We start from the raw sequence: 25,419 nt of genomic DNA on the forward strand, positions 1-25,419 counted from the left end.
AAGGACAAGCACGCCTCTGTTATAAAACAATGAGCAGTTCCCAGGCCAGGTGCTGCGGATGTCCCCTTGGAGGATGGCACAGCCCCGCAATAGCTGGGGTTCTTTTTTATGCCATGATTTTTTTTTTCTCAAAACCCAAAGGGATTCCTTTTTCTTGGGTTCTCGACCTGATTTGAGATTTGAGTCACACCCGCTCTTGACGGAGATTCTCCAAAGCCCCACTGGTTTATCCTGGTCGGGTCCCAAAATTGCTCTATAGCCATTGCAACCTGGCAACTTATTTATATAGCCTTGGGGGTTTCCTCCATTGCCAAGCCAACGCCAATCTTATCACCTTGATCTCTCTATATCTTAGTTGCAAATTGCCAACCATGGAGGTTCACGGGTTCTGAGATTGCCAACCTTTCTTTATTGAGGTCGCACCTGCTTTTGTTTAATTAACCATCTTAGCTTGCCTACCTTTCATGCCGATCCACTCCTTTCGTTTTTTCCCTTAAAATGCAGTGCTGAATCTAGATATATAAACAGGGCAATGCTTTAAGAACAAGTAACATAATTGAAAGTGACAGAGCCACTTAATCTGAGTGATGAGTCATTAATCTAGTGCCACCACCGCAAAGAAATGACAAGGAAAACACAATTTCCTACGTTATTCGCTTGCATTTGACTTTATGGATCTTGGTCTTCAATCTAAAACTTGCCATTCGTAGCCTAAACCTTGACAGATTTGTCTATATCAGCCTTCCTCTTTTCGGAGTTAAAAGTCTTAGAAAAAGGGTTTCTACCTGTTCAGGCGTTACTTCTTTCGTCATTTAAAGGCTCGACGGCTTGCTCTTGATTTGCTCTTTGCTTTAAGTGTCGTAAGCTCACACACAATCAAGGTCGGGGTCTTAATCCAGTGTGATAGGCCAATGACTCTACGGCATTTGTCTTGTTATTTAAGCTAATTTGTCTGTCAAAAGTTAATAGACAATTATAGCCATTCAAAGGCCATAATTATTGTTGCCAATGCACTTTAGTCAAAGCCATTCACTTTACCTTTTTCTTTTTCATTTTCTTTTCTTCTTGCAAGCAAAATAAAAAATTAAAAAAAAGGGTTTTTTTTTATCATACATGAAAGATAGCATTCTATAGCACTAACTGATAAACTATACCATAAACATTCACATGCAGGCCATGGCTGATGATATTCTAAAGGAAGGAATCCTGGTCTCACGTCAGATGCCACTACCATTAACCAATATGAGGAGGTCGATCAAGTCAGCTAGTTGAAAATGTACCCAATTGTTTCAAACCTTTCTACTTTCATACATCTCCTGTAACCATGTTTCTCATTTCTCATCCTTGCATTTCATCATCTTAGTTTGGTTGATCTTGCCATGGTTCCTAAGGCATTTCCTTTGGGTGTTTATCATTCTATAACTAATTAAACAGCTACCAGAAATCAGAAATCACCCCGGCAGGAAAATATCAGAAGCATATTTGTCTTGTCAATGACAAAGTTATTGATGTAAAGACAGTGTTCATCACTCATAGTCGCCATACCAGAGATTGATCACAACAAAGTAAGGGAGAAAAAAAACCAGACAAGAAAAATGCGTTAGAAAAGGTTAATCAGTCACGATTATTCATGAACTTGTGAGTGGTGGGGGCTCTTAAAACTTCTTTCTTTCACATGCTCCTACTATAAATCAACCTTTGGATGCCCTTATGAAAGAGGAAAAAAAGGGTCTCTAGAAGGAAAGAAAACCATCGAGGAACACTCTCCATCATTGTGATGGAATGGAAGAGCTGAACTTACCTTTAATCAACTTTACCGTATAGACTGGAGACAACCATGATTTTTCCTGTTATGGTGCCCTTTTGCTTTGGCCCTGCTTCTTTGCCTTTGGCTTTTTACACTGAAATAAAGGGTTCCGGAGCTAATCATGCCATGATGAAATAAACAGGAATGGTTGGTGATACACATCATACTTGACTTGACACTTGGGAGGAGAAAGAACATGAAATCAAATACACACAAACAGTTTTTCAGTTGTCTGTTTGTTTTGATTGTTGACTCAAAGAGATTTTGCAATATTTCTCGAGTTTGTTGTAGGTTATTGATCTAAATTCTGCTTTAAAAGTGGTTTTTCTGTGGATAAAAACTTATGTGATCTTGAGATACATAGGAAGGGAGAGTTTTCATTGTTTTTTCTATTTGATGTTAGTAATTTAGCAGAAATTGGTATGGGATAGGCCTGCCCATACCAATCATATAGGCAATAGGTGGTAGAATTATTGCAACTTGTGAGAAAATGTTCGGAGGACAGAGACAAATTGGAGGCAGAGTGAAACCCAGAAAGACTTGACCCTGCAAAGTTGCACCAACTGTTGGAAATAGTTCTCCCAATCATTATTTGATAACATTGCTTCATTTACAAACTTACAGCATAATCATATTCGATACCTGATTGATTTGTTTTGACATGCGCTGAAAGGTTTCCGTTTCTGATCCAAAAATCATGGGAATCAGACCCGCTAGCTGATTAACAACAGTGTGCAATTACAATATCTCCATGTCTAAGCCTAAGAAGAATTGACCTTTTAACGGCCAAATACTTCAAAGAGTGATTCACCAAATCTTTTCAATATATTTCTAAGAATGCTTGTGCTGGCCTCACACTGCTTGTCCCTTCTTTTGAATAGATAATGATGTATCTAGCATCAAACTACATATTGTAATGAATCCATGCTACTTTGAGACCTGGCTGTGAATTGTGCAACTTTCATGGAATGTGTAAATCCCACCAAGTCTCAGATTAGCAGTGACATGGAAAGAAAGATCCATACCCCAAAAATGGCTTCTGTTTAAGGGTTTTAAAAGGGTAAACAAATCTGGGACTGTCTGATCCTTTTCATGTCCCTAGTACAACACTACTGTCGAGGACACAAATCCCATTGACAATGTTTTCTTTTGTCATCCCCAAAACCAAAAAAACCAGAGGCTTGAGTCAACTTCACAAACCAAAACAATACAAAACAAAACCCCAAAGATTTAACCCTGCAGGAGGCCACCTAGCTAGTAGCAGGTCCCCCATGGCTTAGTAGTATTCAAATTGAAGATTCCCTCAACTTTGTTTGGTCTGCGTCACTGTCTTTACTGTCTAAAATTCCTGCAATTCTTCTCTCAACAGTCCAGTTCCTCCCAAGTCTAAAAGATGATGAATCAAACATTTTTATCTTGTTTCACTAACAAACGCAACATAAAACAATTTTTAATTGCAGGTAAAGACCTAAAGATGCAATAATAACAGCTACTTGTATAAATTTATAGAACCTTACCAACACATGTGACAATTCCTCCCTCACTGAGATGTCAAGTTTTTCCAAAAGAAATTAGGCATGGGTCCTGATCCGTGTTCCACTGTCTTAAGTTCGAAAACAACTTAATCTTTGATTATGGATTATTATCAATGCAAATTGTGACTAAATGAGATAATTAAGCAAAGAATTGAGAGAAAAAAAATTGGGATTATCATGATCATTATGTCATGCAAAACAAAGAGTGTTTTTAAAGCCTTGTAAAAATATTTTTGGCTTGCAAGAAATGGTATACACAATCTGTTTTCTTGTTTTATAATCAATTTAGATTAATATTTTGCCTAAGTTTTCAAGTTTACTTATAAATAAATTCGTACCCCATTAACCTGTCAATACTTATTTTATTCTAAAAATCATTGTTTAGCTTTGATGGAAATATATATATATATATATATATATATATATATATATATATTCCATTCATGACTTTGAGCAAAACTTTTTGACATAAATTTCCCTGTGTCACCTAAAGCCTATCTCAATTATTGTAAAATAAAACCATTATTAAATTAGTTGGTTGCAAATACAGTTATTAACTATGTTAAATTTTTACAGCTAATTCATTACCCTTTTTTTGCCCTCCAAAATTGAAATTACAACCAACGGAAATCAATTTCTTGTATGAAATATATTTTTTTCATAATTTTACTTTATATTATTAATTAAAAAATCTAATTTTAAAATTCTAAAATCCTAAACATAAGTTTAGGAAATTCGCAAACTGACACGTGTACAAAATGGTTCGGTATTTCGGACAAGCGCATGCCCTCGTGTCCTTGACCAGCCTCTCTCCACTTGCCCGCGCAGAGTCCCCTCCACCCTAAGCCCCCCTATCTTGCTCCTGTCACTCTCTCACTATTTTGAAAGTTCAAAAAAACTTGACTCTCTCTCTTCACTCACTCTCTTCCCTGTCTTCGACGGTCCTAACGGACCCCTCCACACTCCCCCTCTTAATTGCCCCCCGCCGTTGTCACGCTCTCCGTTTTAACTCTCCCCAGCTAATAGATTTTCTCTTTTCTTTTTATAAGAAAAAAACTTTCTTCGAATTTTCGTTCTTCTTTTGTTCAAGATCTGGATTTTCAGTTCCGTTTCCATTTTCTTGCTCATGAGTTGTTTGGGTCCTTTTTCTCTCTTCCTAGCTTGCGTTTTTGCACGTATTTACCATCTAGATTTCTCCCGCATTACCTCTCCTTTTTCTTAAGTAAATTTTTCCTCTTTTGATTGTAGAAGGAGAAGAAGCGTTTGTTGTTTTGTTAGTTAAATGAGTGAGAATGGAGACGTTTTGGCGACGGAGGCCTGAGGTTGCTGATCAGAGCTGCACTGAGTTACCTCCTTCAACTGCCCCTGCTTCCCTCCGAGGTCCGATTTTCTCGTCCTTTTCATTTTACCTATTTTTGACTGATAATTTTTCACTTGGTTTGGTTGCTGCGGAATCCGAGGCAAAAGCATTTCTTTTTTGAATTTTTGTTTCTTTTTTTGTTTCCTTCTTTGTAAAAAGATTCAATATTTGCTTTTCCATTTTGAAAAATGACTTATGAGAGTGAGTTAGACGCTTGAATTTAGCTTGCAAAATCACATGATTCAAGCTTTTTTCTTTCCCGTTCAAGTTACTTAATTTTGTTTTCCTGCATTTTCTCCGCTGCCAAACACAACATTTTCCCTCGGTTTCGTGTTCATGTAAACTTTTTTTTTCCTTTCCTTTTTGTCGTTTTTCTTGTTTTCTTGTTTAGTCTTAATCTACTACGTTATTATGCTCACTCACATTCTTGAAATGCAACCTTAACTTCTTTTTTTTAAATCATTTCTCTGTTTAGCAGGCATTTTTTTTCCTTTTTTTAATTTTAGTTTTGGCTATCCCCTGCTTCTAGCCTTTGCTTATGCTTTCATTAAAGTCAGCCTTTTGGGAATTCCTTTCCGATTTCTCTGTGGTGCTATCAACATGATTTTGCTTGTTTTTCTAGGGTTATGATGAATCATGATTGCTTTGCTTAGCTGCCGAGTTGCTTTTTAAAAATTTTTCCCCTATTTCTCTGAATATTTGCTTTATTTTTCCGCTTATCGCACTTGTTTTAATTCTTTTCCCAAGTTTGAATTTTGTTTCTGTTCTTATTATTTTTTGGTTAGGTTGATTTCTTGAGTTTTTAAGCGTAGCTTCTAAAATAATTTTGACTCTGCCCCTTTCTTTACTTCTGGAACAGCTATCCTAATGCTTTTATAGGGATTCATTTCCAGGAAACAGGCAGCTTCAAAAACAGAGAAAGTTTTCAAAATTGGCATCTGATTCTAGTTCCTGTGGTACTGATACTACAGACGAAGATCAGGTGCGCTGTTTTTTCTTGTTTCCATTTATTGTAGTATTATATTATAAGAGTTATGCTTCTTCTTATGCTCTTTTGGCTTTTGTTTCTCCTGAATTTTTATTTTGTTTATCATATGAAATGAGCTCAAGTAGTAATCTAATGTTTCTGGTTGTTGCAGTTAACATTTGAGTTGAGTTGGAGATCTTCAAAACAATCAACTGGGACCCCAATGAAGAAGTTGTTAGCGCAAGAGATGTCCAAAGAAAATGAATCTAGAAGACAACAACCAAGTGTTATTGCAAGATTGATGGGCCTTGATGGGCTACCACTTCAGCAGCCTGGGCACAAGCAGCAGAAAAGAACTGAGAGTAAAGAGAAAGTTCAAAAGGGTGGCTCATTTTATAGTCGACGATCTTCTAGGAAAAGCTCAAAGGAGGAGCAGGAATTTAAAGATGTTTTTGAAGTTTTAGATGCATCTAAAGTGGAGACTGGTAGTTACTCTTCACAGGGGACTGCAAATTCAAAGCTTTCTGATGCTGAGGTGGCCTTTGTTCAGCAGAAGTTTATGGAGGCTAAACGTCTTTCAACAGATGAAAAGCTTCAGGATTCTGAGGAATTCAATGATGCCCTCGAGGTGTTAGACTCCAACACAGATCTTCTGCTGAAATTCCTTCAGCAACCAGATTCATTATTCGCAAAGCATTTGCATGATCTGCAAGGTGCTCAACCCCAATCCCGCTGTGGTCGTATATCAGCTATGAAGTCCTCACACACTCTGACCAATGAAAATGGTCACTTAGGCCGAAGAGCAGGGAGAGAAACTCAATGTAAGCACCGCAGTAAATCTCCTCAGGGGCATCGAGAAGATCTTTTGAGCCACTCTTGTGGGAGATATACTGCTCACAATCTCCTCAAGTCACCTAAGGTTCAATTAGAGGAGAAACATGGGCCAGCTGTTGCACCCACAAGAATTGTTGTCTTGAAACCAAATCTTGGGAAGTCACAGAACTCTATGGGAACTGCTTCATCACCTTGTTCTTCTCATCATTTTCCATCCGATTGCACAGGACATTCAGAAATTTTGGGTATTGAAAATAGGGAGGCAGAAATATGGGGCAAGAGAAAGGTTCACCAAGATAATGGGTTTTCAAAGCATAACTCTAGAGAGTCTAGGGAAATGGCCAAGGAGATTACTAGACGAATGAAAAATAGCTTTAGCAACGGTTCAATGAAATTTTCAACCTCCAGGTTTAGAGGATATGCAGGAGATGAGAGTTCGTGTGATGTATCTGGATCTGAATCTGCGAATGATTCAGATGTAACAACAGTGTCTTACAGAGATAATATTGGCTGGAATAAGAAACATAGGAGGTCATCATCCCGTTCTAGTGAATCATCAGTTAGTAGGGAGGCCAAGAAGAGACTATCTGAGAGGTGGAAACTAACACACGGGACTCAAGAGTTGCACATGGTTAGTAGGGGCAGCACACTGGGTGAGATGCTTGCCATCTCAGATAAGGAAGTGAGGCCAGCAAATTCTAGTGGCATAGTTGGTGAGGAAGGATGCAGTGACTTTGGTAATGATGTTCGGCCAGCAGTATGGAAAGAACCTTTAGGCATTAGCAGTAGGGATGGTTGGAAGAATGAATGTCTTGGTAATCTTTCAAGATCACGATCTGTTCCAGCTTCTTCTACTGACTTTGGAAGTCCTAGAATAAGCACACGCCATGAAAGTCTTCGCAGGGACAAGTATGTGATTCCAAAAGAGGGTTTCAAGTGGGACAGAAACAAGGCAGTAAAAGGCAATTTCAGTCAGTGGGTAGCTCCAGTGCCTAGCACACAAAGATCCTGTCTTAAGAAATCTCAATTTCCTAGTACTTGCAGTAGTAACAATGAAAATAGTGACACTTCACCAGAATTTCATATCACGCCATTTCAAGTAAAGCAAAATTTAGAAGGGCATAATCAACCTGAACAGAGCCCTATGGTCTCAGGGGCATCTAGCGCTTCTGTGGATACAAGTTCAGTTCTTGAAAATGCAGTGGATGTCAATGATCAGAATAAGGTTGTGCTTTCTGAACCTTCTCAAATGGAATTATCAGCTTCGGCTTCAATGAATGGTGATTTTTCTACTGGTGACCTTGATAATTTGGAATCCCAGGTATTTTTCTTGTTTGAATGTTTGTTTTAGCCTGTAAGTCTCCAAATATGTGATTCTATTCTTTTATCTGCCTCGTGGTGTTGGATATTGGTTATCATGGGGTCTTTTAAATAAACTTTTTGTGCTTATAAAATGAATTTAACTTTTTGTCTAGTGTACTGCTTTACAAGGGTGGATTCGAATGTTGTTATCTTACGTTTCTTTCCCTTGCCAATTTATTTGATCACAATCTTAATTTTGTTTCTCCAAAAAGGGATCTATTTTCCTTTTCCTTTTGGTTTTGTTGTGTGGCTTTTATCATTCTCTACCATGTTCTCCAGTTATGCAACAAGCCTTCTCTTGAATAGTACATTTTTTATCAGTGGATTTTGCTTGCTAATATGCTCATAACAGATGGTGACCCAAAGCAGTCTGTATTTGTTAAATTAGTGTTTAGCAATAAATAAATCATGCTTTTCCTTTTCCATCAACTTATTCAGTCTAGATTTTCTCCTTCCCATAGTCGTGTTGTAAACTTGTTTGATGGTTAGTTCAAAATTGTTATAGTATTAGAGCATAAGGATTGTTACTGTGAAATTTCTTTAATCAGTTTAACAAATGTATCTCTTTTGCAATTTCTCCAGGAACCATCAGATGGACCATCTAAACAAGCCACATTGCATTGCCCTGTGTCAGAACTAGAATCTCAAGCAAGCTCGAAGGAGGCAGATCAACCCAGTCCAGTTTCAGTTATAGAAGCTCCTTTTACAGATGATTTATCATCTGGTTCTGAATGCTTTGAGAGTATTAGTGCTGATCTCCATGGTAATTTAGTGGCTGTTCTAGTTTCGTTATTTTTATATTTAGTATCCATTTGAATTATCAAAAAAAGTAAACATATTTAGCATCCATTTGTATTAGAAAAGCCACTGTTTTTTTATTTTTCAAATCATTTAATCAGATTCTACTATTAAGGGACTTTGAAGCCATGGAATCATAAGCTGTCCTTGATGTCCGAGTGAATAATTTTTTATCATTATTGCTTAAATTTTAATTATGATACAGAACTGCCATAAGTTCATCCAATTTGTATGCTGCATGAAACGTTCCATTCTTAGTTTCCATTGTGTGTGATTCTATATATTCTATCTAATCCTAGTTTTGTTTATGTTTTCATTGTCTGTGATTCTATCTATTCTATCTAATTTTAGTTTCGTTTATGTTTTTAGGGCTTAGGATGCAACTTCAACTATTAAAACTAGAATCTGAGGCATATGAAGAGGGAACTATGCTTATTTCAAGTGATGATGATGTTGATGAAGTATCGGTTGGGTTTGCTGAGGACAAGGGGATGCCAAGGGCTGAAGAGAATTGGGAGTCTGTATACATAGTTGATGTCTTGGTCAATTCTGGAATTAATGGAGCCAACCTGGATACATTCTTAGCGACATGGCATTCTCCAGAATGTCCAGTGAATCCGTCTGTATTTGAAGAACTCGAGAAAAAATATTGTAATCTAAATTCTTGGTCACGGGCTGAAAGGAGGTTGATGTTCGATAGGATTAATTCAAAGCTACTGGAGACCTATCAGCAATATATTGACCAACACCCATGGGTGAAATCTGCAAGAAAAATCATTCCGAAGTGGAATATAGGAGAGCTCGAAGATAGCCTGCGCAAGTCTCTGGTAGGCCAAAACAAGAAACTGCACATGGATGCCGAGGAGATGGTGCTTGCAGGGGAATCTCAATGGTTATACTTGAGGGAGGATATTGATGTAATATGTAGGGAAATGGAAAGACTGTTGGTAGATGAACTAGTCGCTGAGGTAAGTGGCAGGGGGTAGCCATATGCTTTTGGTTTAGAAAGTTCACCATATACAAATGACTGTATAAATAAGTTCTAAATCTTTACACGGGCAAGAATCTATCAAAATGCAGAGTATCAAACATTTAACCCTACCATTTTCCACCATTTCTGTCGAGATGTATAAAGATATGAATTTGAGAATCTAGTTAAATGGCTAAACCCTCTTGTCTGTTTTCCCCTTGAATTGCATGAATTACTTGAGGTTTCCATAGCACGCAAATGGCAAAAGCCCAAAACAAGACCAGAGACTGGGGCTGTCGAACAACGAAGGTCATTACCAATGGTCTTCTCACCCTCTCAGCAAAACCCACCATTTTTGGGTTGGCTAGTTGGCAAAAGGAAACAAATTGCCTTTTGTATGCAAATTTATCCAAGGAGAGAATCGACCCAATATTTTTCCATGCCCTTTCAACTATATGGATATCTTTTTGTTAGGATATATAGCTTAAATTGATATTGTAATAGTAATAAAACGATATAAATTAACAAAATAATAACCTGAAATATTCAAACATATAAAAATCTGAAAAAAAAAATTTGAACAAAATTAACAAACAATCGTTCTTAAATGTGAAAATTAAACAAAAAACTGAAGATGGGATCAAATATCAAAAGGACCCTTGGGATCTAATTGCTTGCATAATCCTAGATAAGCGAGATAAAGTACCCGATCCTTAGCACCGGTTCTATGATTATGTGTATGCTTGCAAAAGTACTTCAACTCTGAAAGTTTACAACATCCCAGCATCTGTCCCAGGAGCAAGAATAACCAGTTTATGGACTTTTTCTTTGGAAGAACAGGCTTCAGATAGCTACCACAGAATTCGCAACTAGGAAGGGTCGGGTACATCCAATCAGACGGTGCTCGATCATGCATAGACAACTTGTTTCTCGATATGAAAGATGCAACCTCCGTGAACTTCTGCTGCAAATCATACTCAATCTTGTAAATCTTCTCGCATTTTTTGCATTTGACTTCACCACTGATCGTAGTTATGTTATGGGATAGAAGGTAATCGAGGCTATGCACCGTGGCTCGTTGAGTCGTAGCCCAAGGGTAAGGTGCTGGGACTGTGTCAGTTTTCCCTTGTTTTGGGGTTTGAAAAGGGTTTCTTCGGGAACGACATGGACGTGAAGTGCTGGCGATCTCTTGAGGAACTGTGGCATTGTGGTCAGGGTTAAGGTTAGGGCTATGGGTTTGGTAGTTATGATAAGGTGGTAGCGGCGGGGCTTGGGGGATTGAGAGAAACTGTTGGAAAAACGAAGTTGGTGGTGATAGTGGAACTGGCGTCGAAGGCAAACAAATGAGTTGATGGGTTTCTTGCACGAAGGGTGACGACGGTGGTGCTGGCGCTGATGACCTGGGCCCTGTTGAGAGCGAAAGAGTGAGCAAATCTTCATCATCTTCTTTACCACCAAACTCTTGCAAAGGTTGAGAAGCTTTCTCCATGGAGACGGAACAGAGAAAAAGAAGAAGAACTAAACTAGTGAGCAAAGACTAGGTTTAAGGGAGAGAAAAGTGTAATAAAATGAGTCAGAAAAAGTGAGAAATAAGGTTAGACAAGAGACTTGCTTGCGTATTTTTTGTTATAAGTCCTGATAGAATTGAAAGTCTAGGTTGAAATTCGAAAAACAAAAAGAATTCAAACACAAAAGAATTTTATCACTTCTTGAGTGAAATCCGGATGTGGGTATGAATTGAGATTTTTAAGGAGGTTTATGATGGAGGTAGTTTTTTTCTTTTTTAAAATAAAATCTAGAAATTAAAATCTTTAATTAGTCAAAAATTAGGAATTTCGTTAATAAACATAATTTGGTATTTTTGGTAAAATTTAAATATGTTTATTATGAGAAGATAAAATTTATTTTAGTATTGAAGTTTTGCTCTTCATTTCAGCTGAGTATTCTTGTCTATTAATTAATTTCTCATATAAAAATGCATGCTTATCATGAAATTATGAAATTATTGTAAAAAGCCAAGTAAGGCTTTTTTTTTTTAACAATAAGCTTTTTTTTTATAATTTTAACTATTTTTATTTAAAAGAATTTAAATTTGGATAAAATTACTTTTAATAAAACTTAACTATTTGTTTAGCTCTGCGCGTCAACCCAAAACTTATTAACGGCTCAAATATGTTTAGGTTTGTACCTCAAACCAATTTATATTTTTTGAGTTTTTCTCATCAAACCATTCATCTATTCTTTACTAGAAAAAAAACATTTAAGCATTTTGAGAATTTTAGAATAGTTTTTAATACACGAAAAAAACTTTTGAGCGTTTTAAGCATTTTTAAACATTTTGTAATAATTTTTGAAATATGAAGAAAAACTCTTGAACACTTTAAGTATTCTTTGTCAAGTACATATATTCGTTAACTATGTTGTGTATATCGGAAGTTGTTAATCTTGTTAAATGGAATTTAGTACTTTTGATAGTTTTTAAACACTATATAATCGATTTTTGGACATTGTGATTAATTTTTAAGGTATTGCGTAATTAATTTTTAAATATTACGTAACTGGTTAATATGTCATTGCATGACTAGTTAATAGGGTTTAGGGTTAATAATATTATATAGAGAAAATTAAAAATATTAATTTTTAAGTATTACGTAATTAGTTAGTAAACAGAGAGAAATCAAGATTTAATTTTACAATTTTTATCTGGATGGCGGGTTGTAATTTGTCTGAAATTATTTGAAAGATATTATTATCAAGTCATATAAAAAATTAGTTAAAAATAATTAAAATTATAAAAAATAATATTTTTAAATTGAACTTATGAGAAAGTTATTTTTCACAATTTCCTCTATATAATATTGTTACATAAAATTAAAGCTACAAGTGAGCACCCATCTTACAAGTGAAAAAGAAAGATTAAAAAAAAAATAATCAAGAAAAGGTTTGTTCAGCATTCTAAGAATCTAAAATTGCAAACAAAATTAAACATCGAAAGGTCCATGGGGATCTAGTTGTTTGCATAATCCTAGGTAAGTAAGATAAAGAACTCGATCCTTGGCTCCCGTCCTATGATTCTTGGTATGCTTGCAGAAGTATTTCAGGTCCGAGAGCTTGCAGCACCCTAGCATATTTCCCAGCAGCAGAAACAGCCAGTTGATTGCCCTTTTCTTGGGAATAACTGGCTTCAGAGCGCTCCCACAGGTCTTGCAACTATCGAGCGTCGGATCCATCCAAGCAGAGGGTGCTCGATCATGCATCGCAAACTTTTCGGCTGATATAAAGTCTTTAATCTCCTTGAACTTTCCTCTCAAGTTGTATTGGATCTTGTGAGTTTCTTGGCATGATTTGCATTCGACATCACCGCTGATCATGCTAATGCCATGAGACAGGAGATAATTAAGATCATGCACCGTGGCACGTCGAGTGGTAGCCCATGGATATGGTGCATCTATGGTTTCATTTTTCCCTGCTTTGGGATTCTGAAACGGGTTTTTTCTAGAACGGGGACGAGGTCGACGATGTTCGGCGCCAGTACTCGCTTCTTCACGGACTGGGTTACGGTTAATGTCCATAAAAGGACGTTCGTGATGAGTAGAAGGTAAGCCAAACGATGATGATGACTCTGGTCTTGATGATGGCCCGGGCCCTAATGAAATAGAAAGGTTGAGTAGTTTTTCATGGTCTTCTTCACCATCAAAGCTCAGGGAAAACAGACGTTTTTGATAAGTAGAAGGTAAGCCAGACGATGATGATGGCCCTCGCCCTAGTGAAAGAGAAAGGTCGACTAGTTCTTCATGGTCTTCTTCACCATCAAAGCTCCGGGAAAGCAGACGTTTTTTATAAGTAGAAGGTAAGCCAGACGATGATGATGGCCCTCGCCCTATTGAAAGAGAAAAGTCGATTACTTCTTCATGTTCTTCTTCACCATCAAAGCTCTGGGAAAACAGACGTTTTTTAGGGTTAGGGCTGTTCATAAGAGAGAGTTTTTGATGAGTACAAGGTACGCTAGACGATGATGATGTCTGTGGCGGCCCTAATGAAAGAGAAAGGTTGAGTAGTTCTTGATGCTCTTCTTCACCATAAAAGCACCGGGGAGACAGACGTCTTCTAAGGTTAGGTTTGCATGGAAAAAATTCGTAACAGTGGGGAGTGGAAGGTAAACAGGGTGGAAGCTGATGAAGATTTCGCTGCCCTGAGGGAGGTGAAGATGACGACGACGGCTGTGGTCTGAGGAACTCCTCATCACAATCCACTTCTTCATCATTAGAACATGGGAAAAGAACACGGGTTCTCTCCATACCTAGAAGAATTAAGAATACTTGGAAGAGAGAAAAGGTTGGTCGGCGAAGATTGCAAAGCAAAATTTGAAGGAAAATATGTATTCGTATATATTTATATGTATACAAGGGAAATTGTTGCACTAGGAAGAATTTAGGACTATTATTAGGATAAGTTTGTACCTTTCCACTGTCCTTGTCTAATGCAACTAGATTGTTTCATGTAGTAGCATTTGTATTAAATTGATTGTCTAAAAGCCTATTTATTTAATTCTCTCTCATCTGACAAGTTCAACACCAATTGAAATATAAGGGAACCGGCTTGCCCTCCTATTAATGGTGGGGATTTAATCAAAAACCATATCAATGCACCAAAATATGCCACGATAGCAATTAAATGGACAAAAAGTCTAATAACTTGTTTCTTTCTATTAAACCCAAAATGAAAAAAATAAAAATGAGACAATAATGTAAAAGCCTAGCAAAGGAAGCCATGGATTGTGTCTCTATAGTTGTCAAATTCCTCTGTTTCCTTTACGTCAGACTTGCATCTCCTCTTCCCTAGCCATGTCTAGGCCCTGGACTGTGTATCTAATTTCTAGCGGACCATCCGTTAACATCTGTGTGTGATAGACCTTGCCAATTGGGCTCGATAAGGCCCATTAATGAGTAAAAAATAAATAATAATTTTTTTAGATATTTAAATAAATATTTATTTTTTTATTATGTTTAATTAAATTTTTATATTTTTATTTTGAATCAAATAAATCTTTATTACTTATTATTTTATAATTTATGATATTAATATGAAATAATGATATATTATAATAAATGATGATGTAACATATTGATATATTATAATTAATAATAATATAATATGTTAATTTAATATGATAATATTAACATGCGATATTTTTCATTCTTTATGTAAACGTCATGTTAGTGTTATATGAGTATAAAAATTATAACTGGTATTTTGATTAATAGTAATTAGTTAACTATTAGTAATAAGAGTTTATTTAATTTAAAATAAAAATATAAATTTTAATTGAATATAATAAAAAATAAAATTTTATTAAAATTTTTTTAAACAATTTAAAAACTTTTTCGAGTATTATATGTTATATGTGTGTTTGTGTATATATATATATATATATATATATATATATATATATATTTCAAGATATTGGTTCGATGGTAGATAAAAATAAATGAAATTTCAGCTTTGGTCAAAAGAAAAAGACAAAAAAAAATAACCAAGTAATAAAAGAAAACTATGTCAACCATTTTTAACCCCAAACCAGAAGGCCCATAGGCCTATAGTTATTGCCTCTGCTGCTGCATGTTCTGTTTCTACGTACGACCTGCTAACCCATTATCTTATGCATGTGCATTTCTCCTCTACAGGTCAACATCAATGAACTGCATGTGTTCTACACTTTGCAAATTTCGAAAGAAAACCAAAAGAACAAGAAGCATGATCAAGTATTCTTATCAGGGTATTTAATTCATGCCACGTTACTACTGATTAACAAGGAGAAACTTGTTTTGGATGGGGAGTTGAGGACCGAAAGAAGGCTGATTAGTCTTTCCAAAACGCAATGTGTAAGAAGATGAGCAGTATGGGGTTTGAGGGAACCAATAGTTGCTATGAAGAATGCCCCATTGGCTTTATCAAGTTTACAGGCTTTTTCTACTCCTCATTCGCCACCTGGATTTGTAGTTTTCCCCAAGCTCCATTAACAGGTTTACAGAAAGTAAAACTGGGTCTGAAGTCAGAAAGATAGCAGTACTAGTTGTTTTCTCTTTGTTTGCTTCCTTGTGAAGTTCTCAATCATGATCTGTTGTATATTTTACCCTGGATAAACTGCTGAAGATATTGAAAGATGTAACAAGGAAATGGCCTTGAGCCTGTAAATCAACATTATTTTACGAATTCCTAAAGAAAATTGAGGTGAATAGTTAATTTGATTAGTTATGCTAAAATCAAAAAGGGGAATATGTTATAGGGAAGCACAAAGCGATAGCAGATTCGTGGCAAAACCCACCATGGGGGGACAAAATGAGTGAATGGGCCATGGCCTAAGCAGACTTTCAGTTTGTTGTGATTCTTGTGAATGCGTAAAAGATGGCACTCCTTTTTCCCAAATAGAAACGAGAGAATCCCTTAGAACATAGTTGGCAAAAGAGAACCAAATAACTTCCCCACTACTTTTTTTTTTTTCAACTTTTGTCCAAGCAACAGAGATTCTGATTCGGCTACCAATACCAAGTTCCATGTACACACTAAATTTATCAGGTTCACAAGCAAAAGTAGTCTAATTTCTTTAGATTTCTTCTTCAAAACATTGCTATTAGTATTATTTCTTGGTTGCTAAATTGCCAGAGGCAAGAGCTGTCGATGCAGATGAGGCAGACATTGACGATGTCCACAATTGTGCACTCTTCACCTTTGACACACTTGCCAGGACCCCTAATGGTGTTACATCTCCAACAATTGTCACCTTCTTTGCTGCGAAGTCGATGCTGAAGGATGTCACTCCTGGTCAAATCATTACAAAAGATCTATGCTAAGTTCTTTGTAAATTTTGGTGTGAACTCCAATTCATGGAAGTGTAAAAGATAGGAATTGAGCTTACAGCCATTTATCTATAAATAGGTACTTGGTAAAAGTACAATAAAGGCAGTGGAAAAAAATAGTGACAGTCCTGAAGTTTTTGTTACACCATAGGCTAAAGTGGAGGAGAAGTGACAGTGATACCTTCCATTCTAGATAGATGTTTCCTCACTTTTCCTTCACAGCCTTTGCAGTGCAATGACACCCTTAAAACCACAACCTGAAAGCAAATTGATAGGGAATTAGAATTTACGAAAGTGCTGAAGTTTACCACCACCCTGGCCTGTAATAGTTCTCAGATTGCACATTCTGAAGAATATAAACCTGAAGATGCCTCATATTCAGCAATGTTCCCAGCAGGCTATGCAAAATTGAAAGTTCAACTAAAATTGATGGTGATAAATGAAAGAAAGGAGGAAAAAACCTGGTCTGCAGAAGGCTTCTCTGAGAGAGAGGAGGAAGAGGGTTTCGAAACAACGGATTGATCTTGCTTTATAGCTTGAATGTTCTTTGTTTCGGCAGGAACCAATGCCCAAACTGGATCATAATCCGATATTCCATCGAAAAGCGCAGCGTCACCCAAGAGGTACCTAGAGGAGCCAGGAGGGGTGACAAAATCGACCGCCTTGGCAAAGCTCTTCCTACCAGAATCTGCATCTTTTATGTCAGAAGTGCTTTTCCTGCTAACGGTATGATCAGTTGGCTTCAATGAACTGCTCATAGTCGAGCTTTTCTTCTTGTGATCTTTGGACTTAGCTGAAGCTGCAGAACTCTTCTTTGTATGATCATTTGGCTTGCTTGATGAAGACCTTTTCTCGGTCTTCCTAAGCTGATGGTAAGGCAAAGGATTGATTGGCGGCGGCTGAGATGTACAAGGGTTGGAAGGCAGAGTTCTGGTGAATCTCTTGGCGTCTCGAATGATGGGGTTGTGGCGGTCGATGGCTCGGCCACCAAGCTGAATGGCGGATGCTGAGGAGCAAGAGGATGAGGCTTGATCCATGGTCAAACATATGGCTGTTGAAGCTTGGGATGCACAGAAGATATCCATTCGTTTCATCTTCTTTTTCTTTCTTTCTTTTGAGTTTTGATATTGATAGCACTCAAGGATAACTAGTGGTTTAGAGAATCTGCATAAGAAGAGAGAGAAAGAGAAGAACTTCCAAAAGAAGGTTGGTTGTTCTGCTTTTATGCTTGGTTTCTTGACTTCTTGCATAAAGGAGGAGAGAGAAGAGAGTTAAAAGGTTACATGCAAAAGAAGATAAAAAATACCTCAAAAAGAAAAGAAAACAGAATATGTCATGGACTACCCAACACGACTGTATTGTATATCTACAGGTTTCTGTAGCCAAAACTCTACATATTGAAATACAAAAATTAGCCTTACTCTCCAATGAATATGTTGCCACATCACAAAATTGTTAGATTGGATTCATAATAATTTGATTGAAAGGTGTCTATCTGACTACAATTCTTAGCACAATTGTTACAATACCTTTGCTAATTTTCATGCTTTCACTAGAAGGGGCAAAATAGAATAGCAGAATCTGATCTGTAATAAGATGCAACCAACCCTTTTTTGAGGTGTTAAATGTCAATTGGATGAAAATGACCCAAAGTAGAGACTTAGCTAGCTTGTTCTTTTAATGAGTAATTCAAAATACTGTATGTAAATCTCTTAACAATGGGGCTAAAAGCCTTTGTGGAAGTTCTTTCCAGTCTTTCTCTGTATAGGACCTTCTCACAGTACCTCCCAGCACTTTGTACCATGGTTGTGTTTGCCCTAATTTTATGTTCCAAAAATTAATATTCTTTTCCAAGTATGGCTCCATCTTTGTTTTTTAATCAGGAGATTAACAAGAACATGATGCTCAACACTAGCACATATGGTTCTGATAAATCATACTTAATTAGTACTTCCACTGTGAACATACAATAATTTATCAGATCCCATTCTTGGAGACAACATAGAGTTCACGCGACCAGTTTCATATGACACGTTAGCCTGATTATAAAACTATTGTTTAACCCAAAAAAAAATTTCATCGTTTTTGATACAAGCATGAACAATTTTGACTGCAAAATGCCTCCTGATCTGTTGGTCAGGTGGGGGATGGCCTACTTATCAGGCTACTGTCTGTGAATTCAATTTTCGAAAGGAAAGCATGTCAACTGCCTAAGGGCTCATATGAGACAGAGCAACGGTAAAAATTTTATTAGCAACCAGCTTGCTATATAGTATGCTACATTTATTGACAAGGCAGGCAGGACACTTAAAGAGCAAGATCATGGTTTATTACATTAATTTCTCTTGTCTATGTTTGCTGTCTACATGACATTAATTAAAACCACAGATGTTTTCTCCATTGATTAGAAAAATGGGAAATGGCCTCTACTTGGGGTTGGTGGAAAACATCAATGAGTTTTGATTACTGGTCAGGAAACCCTACCCTTCTGTCAAAATTCTAAAACCCAAGGTGCCACAACAAGCTTAGCTTTACTTGCCCCAGCTGCAATATGGAAAAGAACCAGTCAGTCTCCTTCATGAAGTTTAATGAAAGGAAGTCAATAGCAATCCCTTCGAAAACCAACAGCATTGAAAATCAACTTATTTCTCAATTATTTGAGTTCCAGATAGGCTTTAAAATCATAATTCATGAGGTAGTTGGTGAAGAATTAAAACTCTGTGGTCCATGAACCATGGCTTAGAATGCTTGAAACTTTGAATTGTTATTTAAAACCAAGCAGAAAAAGATCAAATAGAAGAAGAAATAGAAAAGGGAAAATGCCCCACGCCCAGTCTAATTACACATGCACACTCTCAAAGGCATAGCAGTAACACAAACAGGCAGGCCCAGTTGTTCCTGCAATACACAATTATTATCATTAATGATTTTATTCAGATTCTTATAGAACATATGCTGCCAGATATATAAAACCCTTTGGAATTGTAGATGGATGAGACACAAAGCCACTTTCTTAACTCAAATCCTCCTTCACAAAACCTGGTGGAATCAGATGCTTCGATGTGGCTGTACTTCTTTTTCTTTCTCCTCTCCTTTTATATCCTAAATTCCCAACCCCTTCGGCCTTGGACCCATTCAAGAGTTTTCATATATTGACCAACAACCCATTTCTCTTTCCTTGCTGAGGCTTTTCTTAGTGGAAATAATGAAGGGGTCCCTTTGCTTATTGATCAGCTATAGCTATCTTTTCCTTTCCATTAACCTGCTCTCCTATCACCTTTCTTTTTCTTTTCAGGGTCATAAACTTCTGATTATGCCCACAGATATATACATATATTCAACCTCACAAATATCTCTTTCTTCTAGGCATTTTCAATCTAAGTGCTTGTCATATAACATTTTCCTTTGCATTGAAACCTTTCAAAATCAATTACTTCATTTGCACCTAACACCCAATGTTATATCAACTTCAAAAATTCAAATCAGTTACGACATTTTGGTAGTATAGGAAGTGGGGGGAATTATGAGAGTTGTAAGCCAACAGAATCCTATTTACTGCTATATATTAGTGTTGATGGCTTGCCTGAACTGGTTTAAATTTAACTTGATAATACCTTCCAAGAAGGGTGTTGCAATTTATTTCAGAAAAGATTTGATGGTGTAACGCAGGGAAATGTAGGTACCTGGTACTACATAAAGGCCTGTTCTTTTCTTTGGGTTCGACATATCACTTTAGCAAATTATTGTACCTGGTAGTGGAGCTACCTTACCCTGTGGGAGAGGAAAAGGAAAATCTTATTATTAACCAATGATTTGATTAGAAAAAGAAAACCATAGGAAGGAAAAGAACTAAGAACCGAGGAAAGATGGGTTGGGCACAACGACTTTAACTTTCCCCTTTATTCTTCTTATGGTCCCCGACCCGAGTGTCCCTGGTTAAGACCATGCCCTTTTTATCCCAATTTTCCAACTTTCCCTTCACAAAGAAAATGGCCGAAAGGAACTGATCTTTACTCTGTGATCTGGGCTGGATAATGTGATGAGAAGTTTTTTATTACGACCATTAGAAGAGATGAGATATATTGCTGAGTGGTAACATTTACTCGGGTGTGCGCCAAATGGAATATTGAAGAAAGGTTTGATGAGAATCTCACTTCCATTCAACTTTGGACTAGACTGACCCAACCAAAGCCCAAGCAAAAAGTTTTCGGAACGACCAGTGGTCCATATCCAACCAGCCCATCCCACCCAAAGACTTGCTTTCCTTCTTTCTTTCCTTTTCTTTTTTATCTTTCCCCAAAATGAAACAAAAAAAAAAGGGAAAATATGGAAAAATAAAGCAAATTTTATTGCTAGAACTTAGAAGAAAGAATAACTTACAAATGCGCTAAATCCAATCAAAGCCCAAGTGAAGCCTTTGAAAGGCATAAACGCCTTTAAACAATCAAGTCATGCCCACCAAGATGAACATTCAACTTCTCCTGAACCAGCAAAGCCCCAGAGGGCAAGGACTAAAAAAGCAACCACCTACATGATCTAAGCGAATTGCTCCTATTCACCTTAATGATAGCTCTCAAAAGATGATACTAGTATCCACCCTGATGTGTCCATTGAGGGCAAGGGAACTTTAAAAGTAGTCAAAACTTGACTCTGTGCAAACAAATGCACAGTGCAGATGTGAACAATTAGAACTGATTATCATAGAAGGAACAACAGATCTTCCTATAGAGGGGGTTGTACTGCTAAATTTCCAGGAAATGCATAGTAAGGATGATATTAAGAAAATGCCTTGACAACATACAGATACTCTTCACACTATACATACTTTGTTTCGCTATATTTTTTTTTCCTTGTTCACCTAAGCTCCCTTTCCTTCATCTTCGTTCAAAATGCGATTCCGGAAATCACTCACCATAAGAGGCAACCCCTCTCTTAGGGAGATTTTTGGCTGCCAGTTGAGCAACTCCTTGGCTTTGCTGATATCAGGTTTCCTCATATGTGGATCATCTGCTGTATTTGGTTTATATTCTATCGTTGCACTCGGATCAATCGTTTCTTTGACAACCTGAAGGTTAGGAGGAAAATGAATTTGGAAGGGCTCTGTGAATGCTAAGATTCACATAAACTTAATGGAAAGCAAAATGCATCGAGGAAGACAAACCTCCGCCAATTCAAGCATAGTGAACTCTCCTGGGTTGCCCAGATTGAAAGGCCCTACATGCTCACCTTCCATTAAAGCAACAAGTCCATCCACCTGTCATTGATGAGCCACAGATGAAATAATCTCCAATTGTATGTATTCACATGTTTGTTACTTCCAAAATCATCTCACTTTTAACTGTTCAAATTAAAGGAATCGTATAACTAGTTTTTACTTCTCACTCCAATTCAAACGAGAAATTACCAAACTTCTTTCCACTTCCCTCTTCTCTCTTGTTTTCACAATTCAAATACCAATATAAATGCTCAAGTCACTTTGTATTTGCAGCTGCGACTGAAAAAATGGCAGCATCAGAAACCTAACAAGGATAATAACCAGCCATACCAAATCTGAAACATATTGGAAGCTTCGTGTTTGTTTCCCATCACCATAAACAGTCATTGGTTGCTTACGGATGGCCTGAAAAACAAAGCTACAGTTATTAGCAAATGTTACATAATCCAAATCTCAACCAATTTCTGTACATGAATGCCAAAAAATATTAGAAGTATAAGTCAACCTGAGCAACAAAATTGCTAACAACACGTCCATCATCCAAGCACATACGAGGCCCATAAGTATTGAAAATGCGAGCAATTCGAACCTGCAAACAGCAAGCATCATCATTTGATCATCACATGTAGAATATCTTCCATATGACATCTGACCTTTATAATCACCGATTCAAATACATTATTCATGATACTCATGTGAAACTTGTGTAATACAGGGGAAGCAGAAGGCATTAAGTTGTAGTAAGATGCAGATTCAAGTCATGGTCAAATAATGAAAGTCTATCTTTTAGTTTTTGGGTAAGGATCAGATTATCAGTTCAAAGTTGCAACTGACTGACCAAAACAGGATCTGGCCAACCTTGCTTCACTACTGTTGCGAGTTTAATATACATTTCTGAAGGCATTAACGCATACTCTTTTAGCACATTCTTAAGAAAAAGATTTGTAAATTAGACTTCACATATACATTAAGCTCATTACTAAAAGAAAATTGTGCATTTTGACCCCAACCTTTCCTCAAGTTGACCAGTTTGCGTGTGGACAATGAAATTTTATTTACTACAAATTCCATGATTATCCATGTATATTACATTACCCATGATCAAGAGTCAGTTGTTTGGCCACTCAAGGAAGCACTAATTAACCTATCACAAGGTATTTTACCTCATTAAGCGTCAAAGGCCATAGTGCTGCAAGTAATAATACTACATCATGCCAGTGTAGAAAGATATGCTAAAATCGTCCTACTAAGATTCTGAAATGCCAGTAAAACGATGAACAACTGGACTGTCAATGCCATGGGATTTATTAAAATTAGGTGCCAGGAATATTACAACATATAATTTCTACAGCAGGTGCTCGATATCCTATCATCTGGTACATAAATCAATCATGCCAATGTAATTCAGATACAAAAAAATATCAAAAACCATACCTCAACATCTGCACCTCGATGATAATCCATAGTTAAGGTTTCAGCAGTCCTTTTTCCTTCATCATAGCAACTCCTCTCGCCTAATGACCACATTCACCAAATTAGACAAACATATAACAGAGAAACAAGCCACCAAAACAAAAAATTGAGGCACTGATACTAGCTGCTTACCAATTGGATTGACATTTCCCCAGTAGGTCTCTTTCTGAGGATGCTGAAGCGGATCACCATAAACCTCACTCGTGCTGGTCAGCAAAAACCTCGCCCCCACTCTCTTTGCAAGTCCCAACATATTAAGAGTACCCATCACATTTGTCTTGTAAAACTCACCAAGTCAAGGATCTCAAATAATTAAACATTATTCAATCAAACACAAAAACGCACCATATTCTATCCAAAACAATAATTAAAACATGGATAAAAATGCAAAAACAAACTTCAAATGCCCAATGCTAATGCGAAATGGACATGAAAAGTAAAGGATATGATGGTTTTAACGGGATTATATTTATAATGAACCGGAGAAGCAGGGCAAGCTAAGTGATAGATCTGATCCACTTCTAAGAGAATAGGCTCAACGACGTCGTGTCGAATGAGTTCGAACCTCGGATTCCCAAAAAGATGAACCACATTCTCTTTCCTCCCAGTGAAGAAATTATCAATAACAATCACCTCATCGCCTCTTCCAATTAGCTTATCAACAAGATGACTCCCAACGAACCCCGCCCCGCCCGTGACCACGATCCTCATTCTCCGCCGTCCGATCCCAACAGGGACACGCCCTACCTTGCCATGAAAGCGCTTGTTGGAATCGGTGGAATATGAACCGGAGGAGTCCTGGGTGTGGGAAATGGAGGCGGCGGCGGTGGTGGTAGTGGTGGTGTCGGTGGAAAAAGATCTGGGGATTGAGGAACGGACCTCGGTTGGGCCTAAACGGGAGAGAGTGGGCTGGAGGATGAAAAAAGTGGAGCCAATTAAAATGCCGACGAGGATAAAAAGAAGTCGTTGTTCTTTGAAGAGATAGTTAATGGATCTAGGGAGAGATCTGGGTTGTTTTAAGGATTTGGGTGAGTAAGGAGGTGTTTGGTTGGATGGGATCTCCTCATCTCGCCTATGGTTCACGCTTGATTGCTTGTGTAACTGTTTCATCTCTGGTTTTCTAGGAATTCAATGAATGAAGAAATCCTTCTTCTTTCTTCAGCTATTCTTCTCTTGGGTTTGGCTTTGGTTTTTATGGGGTTGAAGGAGTGAAGCTGAAGTTGAAGCTGGAAGCCTGGAACACGTTTCAATTCATTGCTTTTTACCCAAAAATTGAATAGAGCTAGAGTCAGAGAAATTGAGAGAGGCAAGAAAAGATATGGGAGGGGGTCATTTTCTTGAAAAGTAGTTACAAGAGCACGAGATTGAGTAATTTAGAAGAGAATCGGTTTAGTATTCCGGTGGATACACGACCAAAATTAGGCGCCATGCTTCCCCAGACAGTACTATGTTTCTACGGCTGTGATTTTTTCTCTATTGGATGATCATCTTAGTGGCATCAGAATATTTAGCTCATTGGCCGCTTATTTAAGATATAAATTCAAATTCCTTTTATGCAATTAAAAAAATTAATAAATTTTATTCCTATTTTAGCATATTAATGATGCATAAAGAATGCTTACAAGCTTCATGCATTTTGACTTGAAATATCAATTTTCAAATACTAAGTACTAGATATTATTAATCAATGTTCCCCCTGAATAATTTTCGTTCTCATAAAAAATTAAATTATTAATTTATTTAATAAAGTCATAAAAATATGAATAAATAAATTTTGAGTAGAGGGTATTAGATAATTTCGTTAAACAAAATTAACAATATAATCTCGAGATGTTAATTGAAAGAAAAATATTTGTAAGATGTTTGAATTGCAAGAACTGAAGGTGGAAATTACTTTTTTTTTATGTAAATTTTGTAATAATTAATTATTGATTTTATATAAGTAGATGCATGTCATATCATGAGTCTTATATTTTTTTTTCAAGATTTAAATCTAAAAAATTTAATTTTGCTTTGATTAGAAATTTACATATTGCTGTCATGTCAGCACGTTGTGCAAACATTGTTATAAAAGCATTGCATGTAGATCAAAGGACCCAACACTAAGAACCGCACATGCTTCCATCCAACTGAAGAAATCATTGACAAGGCAATGGGAAATAAAAGTGAGGAAATGGTTGATGGTTACAAACCACAACATAGACAAAAGACTTTAACCTACTTACATTAAATTTTAACAAC

General features: G+C 36.9%; 4 protein-coding genes across 8 annotated transcripts; 1 reads left to right on the forward strand and 3 right to left on the reverse strand.

Annotated features, from left to right (window-relative positions):
• Nucleotides 1-4,218: 4,218 nt before the first annotated feature.
• Nucleotides 4,219-9,826, forward strand: TRM19 (afadin). 5 transcript variants are annotated; one of them, XM_021433993.2, is made up of 6 exons: nucleotides 4,219-4,481; nucleotides 4,591-4,722; nucleotides 5,596-5,684; nucleotides 5,842-7,824; nucleotides 8,448-8,628; nucleotides 9,033-9,826. In XM_021433993.2, the coding sequence occupies exons 2-6, from the start codon at nucleotides 4,635-4,637 to the stop codon at nucleotides 9,647-9,649; spliced, it is 2,958 nt and encodes a 985-aa protein (XP_021289668.1). In that variant the 5' UTR covers nucleotides 4,219-4,481; nucleotides 4,591-4,634; the 3' UTR covers nucleotides 9,650-9,826. The 5 variants fall into 5 exon arrangements, with proteins under 5 accessions (XP_021289668.1, XP_021289669.1, XP_021289667.1 ...); XM_021433994.2 differs by having other exon boundaries at nucleotides 4,219-4,722; nucleotides 5,562-5,684; XM_021433992.2 differs by having other exon boundaries at nucleotides 4,219-4,722.
• A 447-nt stretch (nucleotides 9,827-10,273) lies between these two features.
• LOC110420939 (uncharacterized) lies at nucleotides 10,274-11,122 on the reverse strand. The gene is given in 3 exon segments (XM_089784278.1): nucleotides 10,274-10,894; nucleotides 10,896-11,040; nucleotides 11,094-11,122. Coding segments are annotated over 3 exon segments (795 nt in total).
• Nucleotides 11,123-16,099: 4,977 nt separating this feature from the next.
• Nucleotides 16,100-17,742, reverse strand: LOC110420510 (protein SODIUM POTASSIUM ROOT DEFECTIVE 3-like). The gene is made up of 3 exons (XM_021433858.1): nucleotides 16,952-17,742; nucleotides 16,672-16,747; nucleotides 16,100-16,452 (listed from the first exon to the last, which is right to left on the reverse strand). Exons 1-3 carry the CDS (start codon nucleotides 17,738-17,740, stop codon nucleotides 16,271-16,273), a joined length of 1,047 nt encoding a protein of 348 aa, XP_021289533.1. The 5' UTR covers nucleotides 17,741-17,742; the 3' UTR covers nucleotides 16,100-16,270.
• A 3,075-nt stretch (nucleotides 17,743-20,817) lies between these two features.
• UXS1 (UDP-glucuronic acid decarboxylase 1) lies at nucleotides 20,818-24,571 on the reverse strand. The gene is made up of 7 exons (XM_089784192.1): nucleotides 23,625-24,571; nucleotides 23,311-23,457; nucleotides 23,140-23,219; nucleotides 22,211-22,294; nucleotides 22,036-22,110; nucleotides 21,652-21,744; nucleotides 20,818-21,555 (listed from the first exon to the last, which is right to left on the reverse strand). The coding sequence occupies exons 1-7, from the start codon at nucleotides 24,286-24,288 to the stop codon at nucleotides 21,349-21,351; spliced, it is 1,350 nt and encodes a 449-aa protein (XP_089640318.1). The 5' UTR covers nucleotides 24,289-24,571; the 3' UTR covers nucleotides 20,818-21,348.
• Between the last annotated feature and the right edge of the window lie 848 nt (nucleotides 24,572-25,419).

Source organism: Theobroma umbraticum, unplaced genomic scaffold, assembly GCF_002168275.2.
Source record: "Theobroma umbraticum cultivar Fairchild unplaced genomic scaffold, ASM216827v3 scaffold_86.0, whole genome shotgun sequence".
Taxonomy (NCBI): Eukaryota; Viridiplantae; Streptophyta; class Magnoliopsida; order Malvales; family Malvaceae; genus Theobroma; species Theobroma umbraticum.